The following is a 12,827-nucleotide window of genomic DNA, read 5'->3' on the forward strand; positions in this document are numbered from 1 at the left end:
CCATCCTGTTTCTCTTCTAAGAACAGCCACAGAGTGGAAGAGAAATGAAGTTATTTTGCAAAAAGATGTATCAAGGCATCAAGAAATCTCATCTCTAGTCTAATTAAAAGGATGAAGAGATGTATTATAACTGTCTGTGAGGCAGTCTGAGAACAAAGGGGTTACTCTTTTCTCTAAGATATGCATTTTCCTTTCTATTTTTACACCTGACTCACCAGTCTGCTCTTTCTGCACTAATCCTAAATCACCCATTGCTCTTCTTTGATTCTGTGGTACAATTCCACGTAATCCAGTCAGTACATGCTAAGATAAAGGTCTGTCCATCCACTTATTCTTCCTACAACAAGTTGGGAATATTTTACACAAATAAGAAATCATGTGGCTAAATGTTGATTATATTTTCAATCAATATAAATTAAAATGGAATATAAATATAATACAACATAAATATAAATCAAAGTGAAAAACTTCATCCCTCTCACTGTGTAAGATTCTGTGCTTCGACTTCAAGGGGCACAGGTTCAATTCTTGGTCAGGGAACTAAGATCCCACATACTCTGCCAAAAAAAAAAAAAAAAAAAAAGAGAGAGAGAGAGACAGAGCGAAAGATCATGCCTATAAGCACAGACTTGATTTCAAAATAAACTATCTAGATGTCCAAAATTAAGGGATAAGCCAAGTGAGTTTTGGCACAACCATACAGTTGGTAGAACATTACTCAGCCACTAAAAATGCTGTCATTAAAAAATATTTAGTGAAATTCATGTTCATAGGCAAAAAAGTGGCTTCCCAGGTCATGCTAGTGGTAATGAACCCATATGTCAATGCAGGAGACATGAGAAATGCGGGCTCAATCCCTTGGTTGTGACGATCCCCTGGACAAGGAATGGGAAACCACTCCTGTATCCTTGCCTGGTAAATCCCATGGACAGAGGATCCTGGCAGGCTACAGTCCATGGGGTCTCAAAGAGTCAGACATGACTGAAACAACTTAGCATAGCACATGCAAAGAAGAAAAACAGAAAACCACATGTACAGAACTAGACCCCTTTCTCATGCCATTCTTTATCTTATACTTTTATTTATATCTATGTAAAACATTCAAATGTATTACTCTACAAAAAAAAAAAAAGAAAGAAATCTAAGTAACAAAGGTCAACTCTGAGTGCTGGGATTAGGAGTAATTTAATTGCTCCTCTTCACTTACTGTACTTAAAGATTTCCTGCAATGATTATGTTTTAGTTTTTCCATCAGACTTTTAATGGTAATTATTTAGTTATTTATTATTGCCATATGTACAGCATGTGGGACTTTGGTTCCCCATCCAAGGATCAAACCTGTGCTCCTTGCAGTGGAAGCGCAGTCTTAACCACTGGACTGCCAGGGAAGTTCCCTAATGGTTATTTTTTAAAATAATAATTATAAACTCACTGGTTAAGAGGTCAAAACAGTTCATGGAGCAGAGTCAGCTTCTGGCACTCGAGTCTGTAACAAGCAGTTTTGTATACAATCCATTCCCATGACATAGGTACTCACAAGACTCATCCGAAGTGATGTTGGGAAAACTGTCACATTGTGGGCTCTTGATAACTGAGACTTCAAGTTTCTGTAACTCCATTGCACTTTCAACTTTATCAGAGCCAAGAGGCCACTTGTAGAAACCAAAAATATAGTCATAATATCTGTGTGAGAGAAATTCAAACACATTTTTAAACCATTGTTGTTCATTCGCTGAGTCGGGTCTGACTCTATGTGACTACATGAAGTACAGCGCACCAGGCTTCCCTGTCTCACTAGGTGTGTGAAGCAGGGTGTGCAAGCTCATCCTGACCAGTGATGGGGCAGGGCGGGGAGGGGGTGGGAGGAAGCTTCCACTCCGAGGTGAGCACCAAGAAAACTTTCTCTGTATGTGACACCTACATCAGTGGCAGCCACACCAAAGATGGCACATCAGAGATGACAAGAATACAGATCCTAATGATACTGTTGAGCCACTTAGCCAACTAGCCCTGAAATCCTACCTTCTTTTGGACTTCTCAATGTGTGAGATTTTTTACCATCTGAGCCACCAACAACTGAATGGTTCAAGATCGAGAAAGGAGTACGAAAGGGCTGTCTGCTGTCACCCTGTTTGCTTAACCTATATGCTGAGCACATCATGAGAAATGCCAGGCCGGATGAGTTACAAGCTGGAATCAAGGTAGGCGGGAGAACCTCAGATACATGGATGACACCACTCTAATGGCAAAAAGAGAAGAGGAACTAAAGAGCCTCCTGATGAGGGTGAAGGAGGAGAGTGAAAGAGCTGGCTTAAAACTAAACATTAAAAAAACTAAGATCATGCCATCTGGCCCCATTAGGTGGTGGTTGAGACACTAAGTTGTGTCTGACTCTTGCGACCCCATGGACTGTAGCCTGCAAGGCTCCTCTGTCCATGGGATTCTCCAGGCAAGAATATTGGAGTGGGCTGCCATTTCCTTACCAGAGAATCTTCCTGACCCAGGGATTGAACCAGGGTCTCCTGCTTTGCAGGTAGATTCTTTACCAAATGAGCTACTGGCCCCATTACTTCATGGAAAATAGAGGGGGGGAAAGGTTGAAATTAGTGACAGATTTCCTCTTCTTGGGCTCTAAAATCATTGTGGATGGTATCTGTAGCCATGAAATTGGAAGATATTTGTTTCTTGGCAGGAAAGCTATGACAAATCTAGACAAGTGTGTTGAAAAGCAGAGACATTACTCTGTGGACAAAGGTCTGTACAGTCAAGGCTGTGGTCTTCCCAGTGGTCATGGATGGTTGTGAGAGCTGGACTGTAAAGAAGGCAGAGCACCAAAGAATTGATGCCTTCAAACTACAGTGCTAAAGAAGACTCCTGAGAGTCCCTTGGACAGCAAGGAGACCAAACCAGCCAATCCTAAGGGAGATCAACTCTGACTGTTCACTGGAAGGACTGATGCTGAAGATGAAGCTCCAGTATTCTGGTCACCTGATGTGAACAGCTGACACCCTGGAAAAGTCCCTGATGCTGGGAAAGATTGAGGGCAGAAAAAGAGCATGTCATAGGATGAGATGGCAGGATGGGATCACCAATACAGTGGATGTGAACTTGGGCAAACTTTGGAAGATGGTGAGGCACAGAGGTCTGGCATGCTGCCTCCATGGGGTCGCAGAGAGTTGGACACAACTGGGTAACTGAACAACCACAACGTCTGAGATGACAGCTTTTCTTTCTGCTCACGCCACACTGAGTCAGGGCTCAGTTACCTTCCAACAGAAGTATCCAGCTAACAACACCAAAGAATCCTCACTAGGGCCTGGACAATTTACATTCTGCTGGTACCTGAATGTCAGAGGAAGAGGGTAGGAAATAAACATTTGAAGGTGCTAGAAGATAAAAAGATCACATAGTCTTCAAAGCCTAAGACCTGTAACAGTTTGAAAAGCCAGAAGGCTGTATAAGCTACTTATTCATAAGATTGTCTTCTGTTTTTTCCAGGGAAGTAAGGAGAGATGGGAAAGTTCTGATGAACTTGGAAGTTAACCAGTGAGACAGTGAAACAGATGAAGGTGCTGGGGAAAATTATTAGCTTAGGAAAATCTTCTTATAATTTAAAAATACATTATTTATTTACTTGGTGGGGTTGAGCCTTAGTTCTGGCATGTGGGATCTACTTCCCTTACTGAGGATTGAACCAGGTTCCCTGCATTGGGAGCATCTAGGAAGTCTAAGCCCCTGGACCACCAGGGAAGTCCCTACTGAAAAATTCTGACAAATTCAAACAGAAATAAAGATCACTAAACTGTATAGCTAAAAATGGTTAACACAGCATCCTATGGCTTCCCCGTTGGCACTAGTGGTAAAGAACCCAGCTGCCAATGAAGGAGACACAGAGATGATGGTTCCATTGCTGGGTCTGGAAGATCCCCTGGATCAGGAAATGACAACCTACTCTAGTATTCTTACCTAGAATATTATGTGGGCAGAGGCAGCTTAAGGGCTACAGTCCACAGGGCCACAACAAGTCAGATACAACTAAGTACATAGCAATCTTATGTACATGCTACCATAATTAAAAAAAAAAAAATTGAAGGAAAATTAAAGCTGTCAGCAGCTTTGAGTAAGGTGCTGCCTTCTCCCAAATAAGGAAATCATGGCCTTAGATATTAAAACTCTAACAGAAAACTCTAGTCAATACTGTGGTTTTTCTAGTAGTCATGTATGAATGTGAGAGTGGGACTGTAAACAAAGATGAGCACAAAAGACTTGATGCTTTTGAAATGTGGTGTTGGAGAACTATTGAGAGTCCCTTGGACTGCAAGGAGATCCAACCAGTCCATCGTAAAGGAGATCTGTCCTGGGTGTTCATTGGAAGGATTGATGCTGAGGCTGAAACTCCAATATTTTGGTCACCTGATGCAAAGAATTGACTCATCTGATAAGACCCTGATACTGGGAAAGATTGAAGGTGGGAGGAAAATGGGACAAAAGAGGATGAGATGGTTGGATGGCATCACAGACTCAATGGACATGAGTTTGACTAAACTCCGGGAGTTTGTGATGGACAGGGAGGCCTAGCATGCTGCAGTCCATGGGATCAAAAAGAGTCAGACACAACTGAGCGACTGAACTGAACAGAAAGCTCTAAGGGATCTGACGCAGTGGTATCCAAGGTGTGTGTGAAACAGTCAATAGCTCCATCGTCTCCAACTCTTTGTGACCCCATAGACGGTAGCCCGCCTGGCTCCTCTGTCCATGGAATTCTCCAGGAAAGGATACTTGAGTGGGCAGCCACTCCCTTCTCCAGGGGGTCTTCCTGACCCAGGGATTGAACATGGGTCTCCTGCATTGCAGGTAGATTCTTTGCCATCTGAGCCACCAGGGAAGCCCATTTGAGCTTGTCAGGAAGTAAAACTAAAGTTTTGGTTAACTAAGGAGGGGAAAAGGTTAAAAAAAAAAAAAACTGGCATGTGATCTTGCTGTAAATGCTAAGGAAGCAGCCACATAGCAGACAGACAGAACTCTGCCTGCAAAATGCATACTGTTTCAAAGCAGGGGTTGATGGAGTGGGCTCCTCAGGAGACGGGAGCCTTGAGGATCTCAGCACACTGGGGCCTCGGTTTTACCTGTTCTCCATGGCCTCAAGATTCTAGAACACCCCATCATCTCTAAAGCTTTTCAACTCCATCATGCGTTTACTCTGAAGTAGTAAAGGCCCCTCCTCGGTTCCTAGAACACTCTCCTGAATGCTTTCAAGTCTCAGCCATAATGGCTAATGCTTTATGCCCTGCTTCCTAACATGCAGGGTATAATTAATAGCTGCTTCCCATACACAGGGCACAAATTAGTTAGGCAAAGTCCTCAGATCACTACCTACACTCCCTTAGGATGCCAAGCCTTGTTTCTGAAATCATCTCACAGCTTGTTCAAGTTCTGGTTATCTCACCATGGTTGCCTGACATCATCCACGCTTTCCTGCCAGACTCACGCCATTCAGCTGATCACCGTGTCCTTGTTTTACTAGCAGTATGGCACAGAAGGAAAACCCAGTTTTACGAAGAGAGTCCCAGAGCAAATAAGGTGTGTTTATGTTTAAAAGATTCCCAAGTCATGATCTTCCATTAAACGGCCTTCAGGTACTTTTGCTTCTCAGTATCCCAAGGCGGGCAATCAACCACCTTCATATTACTTCTTCACCCAGACTCTAGCCATTCTGATCTGATGGCAGATTCAACACCAAAGACTTATTAGATTATGCATCTAAAAGGAGGGTAACACTGTCCCTCGTCTTATTCAGTGGTTCACAACGGAAGGAGAAGAAACCACCTCTGCCATCGACTCCGTGAGTCTCTTTGGCCTAAGCCTAAGCACGAGGCCGAGCTGGGGTCAGCAGCTGCTGATCTGACTCGTCCTGCACTTACCTCCCAGCTGCTTGGGGTCCTGCAAGCGCAGTTAAGCTCTAATGACCTCAGGGAACAAGGACCAAGATCTGAGGGAGGAAAGGACCTGTACAGTGAGCACCAAGCCAGACTCCTTCAGGCGCCTTGAGGACAGGTCGAAGCCTGAGGCTTCTTGAGACAGCGCCCCAAGGGCGGTCCGCCTTGCACGCGGGTAGTTTGCAAAGCCAGCACCGGGGTACAAAGCCGCAGATCAGCTCTTACTGCTGCTCAGCCAGTAGTCAGGTCCGCCCTCTGTGACCCACAGGCTGGAGCCCGCCAGGCTCCTCTGTCCACCGGGATCGTCCAGGCAAGAATGCTGTCGTGCATTGCCACTTCCTCCCCCAGGGGATCTTCCCCACCCAGGCAGGGATGGAACCCATGTCTCTTGTGTCTCCTGCATTGGCAGGCAGATTCTTTACAGCTGAGTCACTGGGAAGCACCCCCCCCACACACCCCAAATCAATTAGACATCAATTTTCAAAAGAAAGAAAGAAAAAACTGGCACTGTGAGCTGCCTCCCTACTACACAATTCTCCCTGCGGCCAATGGGGTTACAGACCTGAGGCTGGAGGGCTGAGAAGCGCTAAGGATCGAAACAGGAGCCTGGGAGAGCAAGCACATAAGTGCTTCTGGCAAACAAAGCGAGAAGCAGGCTCTGCAGTGCAGTGACCAGACCAGAGTAGGTGAACATATCCAACACTTTGCCTGGAACAGAGAGCTGGGAAGAGAACGGAGTTTTTGACAATGCTTCAACCTAAGGACTTTCTGCCACCTGAACTGTTACCAGATCGGGGGAGGAGAGATTGCCTATAAGTGACAAGCCACTTTGGGAAACCCCTAGCCCGCGAACTTGAAGAACCCATCTTTCTCTTCAAACTCCCTCCAGATAAACTGCCATTAACCCTCCATCCACTCCGTTCTCCCAGGCGAACAATGGCCACAAACTCTGAGCACGCTACTCCTTCCGCTCAATATCCTGCACCCAAACGGGTTCCCCAGCACCCAGGAGGTCCCTTAGGAGGCGGGGTGCGGGAGGGGAGGGGAGGTCAGGGGAGGGCTTGCGTTTCCGTCCCTGCTGCTCCAAGCCGGCTCTGCTCTCTCCTAGACCCGTGACTTGGGTCTGGTCACTGGCCGGTTCACCTGTCAAATAGGGGCAAGAGGTGGGCCGTCCCTCCCCGTCCCTCCCCGTCCCGGGGTCTCCGGGTCCCCTCCCCGGCCGCACGTCGGGAGCGCTCACCGCCGAAACGCTTCCTGCAGGACTGCGCAGGAGGGGCCGGCCTTGGAAGTGGGGCTGTGCCCGAAGAAGAAGTTTCCGGGCGACAGGTACAGCAAACGCGGGGTCGTCTTCACAGAGAGAGGCAGGGGCCAAAGATTCAGGTCCCGCCAATATGAGAGGGGCGGGGTCCGCTCCCGCTGCATCCCGAGCGCCGCCTGCACTACCACCATCCCCAGTGCCGCCAGCAGCCCGGGTAGCCGCAGCCTCCCCAGCCCGCGTTGCTCCATGGCCGCTCAGCTGCTCTCTACCCGGGCCCCCCCGTAACCACCGGCCGCCGCCTCGGCTCCTGTTCCCGCCCGGAGTCCTAGGGGCGGTGCGTGGAGCGAGCAAGGCAGAGAGTCAGCGGACTGTGCTCCGCCTCCAGAGGGCCGGGGCAGCCAGCGCCCGGCCTCAGCAGCCGTCCGCCCCTAGCCGAACCCGGGTTTCCTCCCTGCCCAGACTTCACGCTGGCAGCGCTGGGGTTCTTGCAGCAGCGCGCCTCAGTGAAACTGCAGAACGCACGCCACGGAAAAACCAACTTCCTCCCTCCGCTAACACCAGATAACCCGCGTGGTTCAGTTCAGTTCAGTTGCTCAGTCGTGTCCGACTCTTTGCGACCCCATGAATCGCAGCACCCTAGGCCTCCCTGTCCATCACCAACTCCCGGAGTTTACTCAAACTCATGTCCATGGAGTCGGTGATGCCATCCAGCCATCTCATCCTCTGTCGTCCCCTTCTCCTCCTGCCCCCAATCCCTCCCAGCATCAGGGTCTTTTCCAATGAGTCAACTCTTCGCATCAGGTGGCCAAAGTATTGGAGTTTCAGATTCAGCATCAGTCCTTCCAATGAACACCCAGGACTGATCTCCTTTAGGATGGACTGGTTGGATCTCCTTGCAGTCCAAGGGACTCTCAAGAGTCTTCTCCAGCACCACAGTTCAAAAGCATCAATTCTTCGGCGCTCCGCTTTCATCACAGTCCAACTCTCACATCCATACATGACCACTGGAAAAACCATAGCCTTGACTAGATGGACCTTTGTTGGCAAAGTAATGTCTCTGCTTTTTAATATGCTATCTAGGTTGGTCATAACTTTCTTTCTGAAGAGTAAGCATCTTTTAATTTCATGGCTGCAATCACCATCTGCAGTGATTTTGGAGTCCCCAAAAATAAAGTCTGACACTGTTTCCACTGTCTCCCCATCTATTTCCCATGAAGTGATGGGACCGGAAGCTATGATCTTAGTTTTCTGAAATGTTGAGCTTTAAGCCAACTTATTCACTCTCCTCTTTCACTTTCATCAAGAGGCTTTTTAGTTCCTCTTCACTTTCTGCCATAAGGGTGGAGTCATCTGCATATCTGAGGTTATTGATATTTCTCCCGGCAAACTGGATTACAGCTTGTGCTTCCTCCAGCCTAGCGTTTCTCATGATGTACTCTGCATACAAGTTAAATAAGCAAGGTGACAGTATGCAGCCTTGATGTACTCCTTTTCCTATTTGGAACCAGTCTGTTGTTCCACATCCAGTTCTAACTGTTGTTTCCTGACCTGCATACAGGTTTCTCAAGAGGCAGGTCAGGTGGTCTGGTATTCCCATTGCTTTCAGAATTTTCCACAGTTTATTGTGATCCATACAGTCAAAGGCTTTGGCGTTACTTCCCCAAAGTCTGGATTTCTCTAAAACAGCACTTCCACTTTAAATATTAAAGCCTGCCTTCAGAACTCCTTAGGACAGAGTTTTCAACAGATGGGAGGTTAAAGATTAGGCGGGAGATGATACTCCGTAAGAAAATGGGTGATATTGAATCTTCCCGCTTAGACATGATCTCTGACTTTGTAAAGTCGGCTTATGCTTAGTGTTGATGTCTCATAGCCTACTTGAGACGGGCTTTCTTATTTCTTCTTAGGCATGTTGCTAGATTTTTTCATCCCTTTGCTGATGATCTTAATAGAATCGCTCCCTCCCCTAGCTCCCCCTTCCTCCCCAGAAATGATGAAAGAATAAGGTAGACTTTTAGGTATTGGCCTGGAAATAGCTTTCCACCTGCTACTTATACCACTGACCTCACCCCACCTCAAACAGTGTGGAAACATAGCTGCCAAAGTCTTCCTTGTAAAAAGTAGACTGGATCATGTCACTTCCTTACTCAGTACATGCAAGTGGCTTGTTTCCCATTGTGTCTAGCATAAAATATAAGTTCCTTAACATGATCCACATGGTGTGGCAGAATTTGCATCAGCTCTACATGACTTCCACCTTTCACTACCTTGTTCCAGTGCCCTGACCTGTTACTTGAATCCTTTGAGCTTTCTCTTCCTTCACAGCCTGACCTAAAGGTGTCAGGAAAGCAGAGAAGGGAATGAGAACTAATACAACTTACTCCTGCCCTAGACTGATCTTTCATCTATCAACTGGCAAAGAGGTTCTCCTTGACCAGACTTTCCTCAGGCTCTCTTAAACCCTCTTCTTGACTAGCATAGCCCAGTTCTAGCAAGGATCCGGATAAGTTAATGGATTAAAAATCCCCCACCACCACCCTTGATATGGGATCACCCTGGGATCCTGTAGCAAGAATTCTATTAGGTTGGTTTGGCAAGAATCTCCCTTACTCTTGATGTCTTCTGTTCATAATTCTCCATCCACTGACCACTGCTGCCACCTGCTCATTGGCTATAAATCCCCAGCTGTCTTTCTTATATTCAGAGTTGAGCCTGATCTCTCTCCCCTGTTGTAATTGTCTTGGCACTTCCTTCAATATCCTGAATACACGTGTCAGAATAATTTAAAAAAAATTACTCACACAATATTTTTGGATCAATGAGCCCTGAGGAGTGAGAGGCCAGGGGACTTTAGGCAATTTATTTCTAGCTCAGGCTTTTTTTATTTTTATTTTTGGCCTTGACATGTGGCATGTGTGAACTTAATTCCCTGACCAGGGATCAAATCCTAACCCCCTGCACTGGAAGTTTGGAGTCTTAATCACTGACCACCAGAGAAGTCCCTCTAGCTCAAGTTTATGGGTAGATAATTTATCAGACCCTGGTAAAGTCCCTGGTAAAATCCTTGGGCTTCCCTGGTGGCTCAGCTGGTGAAAAATCTGCCTGCAATGTGGAAGACCTGGGTTCAATCCCTGGGTTGGGAAGATGCCCTGGAGAAGGAAAAGGCTGCCCACTGCAGTATTCTGGCCTGGAGAATTCCATGGACTGGTATAGTCCAGGGAGTCACAAAGAGTCAGACACGACTGAGCGACTTTCACTTTCAAGGCTTAGTTTCATGGAAGAGTATCCACTCCCCTTAGTGTTACCAGAAAGGAATTAAATACAGGATATCAAGTGGCTCACAGAAACTTGTGAGAGCTGAAGAACTTGACTCTTAGCTGAAATTCCCAGTATTGTGACTAGGAACCCAACTGCTTACTGGAGAAGCATCTACTATGGATGCTAGTTCTAGAATCTACACCAGTGAAAGGGCTGCCTCATGCATGGTCTCTGTCCCCAGTTAACTCTCTTCTGAATAACACTCTCAAGTAACCCTTATGCCTAATGACAGAAACTAAAAGCTATGGAATCTCAGCAGTGTGGCAGTCTGGGAAATGTAGTTTCCAGCCTATAGGAAGACCTAATGGAAGGAATTTCAAACAGGTGGATGCTGAATGAGGCAGTTCAGGGCACCAAGACTTTCTGAGCACTAGCTGTCCTGAATTCCTTGTGTGGTTCCTGCAATAAACACTGTATTCATTGAAAGAGGAAAGTGGATGTGGAGCATTGAAGGAGAGCTGAGATTCCCACCAGGTGGCACTGTTTAATAGATAAGGGAATGAGAGAATCTAATCCCTACTGCTAAACTTTGGAAAACTGGGAGAAACCTTTTCTAGCCGCCAAACCAGATTGAACTCCAAATCCTCTTGCCCTTCTGGGAGAGCCCAGTTCAGTATTACTATGGCAAATGGAACTGAACCTGTTTTCATGATTGCGATGTCAGAATATACAAATATTTCAGGATTGTTTATGGGCATGTTGTAAGTGCAGAGAAAGGCAGTCAGAGGGAAGATCCACGTCTACTATCAGGGGCTCTCTCCCAAACACAGGCTCTTCATGTTTCCTCAGGAATTAGGCTGCTTTACTCACATGTCTGCCCAGGTCCTAGGTTGTCCACTCGTCTCAATTGTCACGTTCTGGGAGGTTGCTGAACTTGATCACTCAGCATCCACCTGTTTGAAATTCCTTCCACTATGTCTTCCTATATTACAGAGGCTGGAAACTACATTTCCCAGACTGCCACACTGCTGAGATTCCATAGCTTTTAGTTTCTGTCATTAGGCATAAGGGTTACTTGAGAGTGTTATTCAGAAGAGAGTTAACTGGGGACAGAGACCATGCATGAGGCAGCCCTTTCACTGGTGTAGATTCTAGAACTAGCATCCATAGTAGATGCTTCTCCAGTAAGCAGTTGGGTTCCTAGTCACAATACTGGGAATTTCAGCTAAGAGTCAAGTTCTTCAGCTCTCACAAGTTTCTGTGAGCCACTTGATATCCTGTATTTAATTCCTTTCTGGTAACACTAAGGGGAGTGGATACTCTTCCATGAAACTAAGCCTTGAAAGTGAAAGTCGCTCAGTCGTGTCTGACTCTTTGTGACTCCCTGGACTATACCAGTCCATGGAATTCTCCAGGCCAGAATACTGCAGTGGGCAGCCTTTTCCTTCTCCAGGGCATCTTCCCAACCCAGGGATTGAACCCAGGTCTTCCGCATTGCAGGCAGGTTTTTCACCCGCTGAGCCACGGAAGCCCAAGGATTTTACCAGGAACTTTACCAGGGTCTGATAAATTATCTACCCATAAACTTGAGCTAGAGGGACTTCTCTGGTGGTCAGTAATTAAGACTCCAAACTTCTAGTGCAGGGGGTTAGGATTTGATCCCTGGTCAGGGAATTAAGTTCACACATGCCACATGTCAAGGCCAAAAATAAAAATAAAAAAAGCCTGAGCTAGAAATAAATTGCCTAAAGTCCCCTGGCCTCTCACTCCTCAGGGCTCATTGATCCAAAAACATTGTGTAATTTTTTTAAAATTATTCTGACACGTGTATTCAGGATATTGAAGGAAGTGCCAAGACAATTACAACAGGGGAGAGAGATCAGGCTCAACTCTGAATATAAGAAAGACAGCTGGGGATTTATAGCCAATGAGCAGGTGGCAGCAGTGGTCAGTGGATGGAGAATTATGAACAGAAGACATCAAGAGTAAGGGAGATTCTTGCCAAACCAACCTAATAGAATTCTTGCTACAGGATCCCAGGGTGATCCCATATCAAGGGTGGTGGTGGGGGATTTTTAATCCATTAACGTATCCGGATCCTTGCTAGAACTGGGCTATGCTAGTCAAGAAGAGGGTTTAAGAGAGCCTGAGGAAAGTTTGGTCAAGGAGAACCTCTTTGCCAGTTGATAGATGAAAATGTGGTCAGTCTAGGGCAGGAGTAAGTTGTATTAGTTCTCATTCCCTTCTCTGCTTTCCTGACACCTTTAGGTCAGGCTGTGAAGGAAGAGAAAGCTCAAAGGATTCAAGTAACAGGTCAGGGCACTGGAACAAGGTAATGAAAGGTGGAAGTCATGTAGAGCTGATGCAAATTCTGC

The 12,827-nt window shown here is 46.3% G+C and overlaps 1 protein-coding gene across 3 annotated transcripts in view; it reads right to left on the bottom strand.

Annotated features, from left to right (window-relative positions):
- The window catches only part of LOC136146351 (beta-hexosaminidase subunit beta-like), a 43,281-nt gene that overhangs the window by 29,736 nt on the left and 718 nt on the right, over window positions 1-12,827 (bottom strand). The window contains exons 1-2 of one of the 3 annotated variants that reach the window (XM_065905200.1): window positions 7,177-7,889; window positions 1,538-1,683 (exon numbers count right to left, since the gene is read on the bottom strand). In XM_065905200.1, the coding sequence (XP_065761272.1) occupies window positions 1,538-1,683; window positions 7,177-7,442 (412 nt within the window). In that variant the 5' untranslated portion in view covers window positions 7,443-7,889. Of the gene's footprint in view, window positions 1-1,537; window positions 1,684-7,176; window positions 7,890-12,827 lie in introns of those variants that run through there. The other 2 variants (XM_065905199.1, XM_065905201.1) reach the window with 2 other exon arrangements.

The sequence above is a fragment of the Muntiacus reevesi genome, chromosome 14 (genome assembly GCF_963930625.1).
Source record: "Muntiacus reevesi chromosome 14, mMunRee1.1, whole genome shotgun sequence".
Lineage (NCBI taxonomy): Eukaryota > Metazoa > Chordata > Mammalia > Artiodactyla > Cervidae > Muntiacus > Muntiacus reevesi.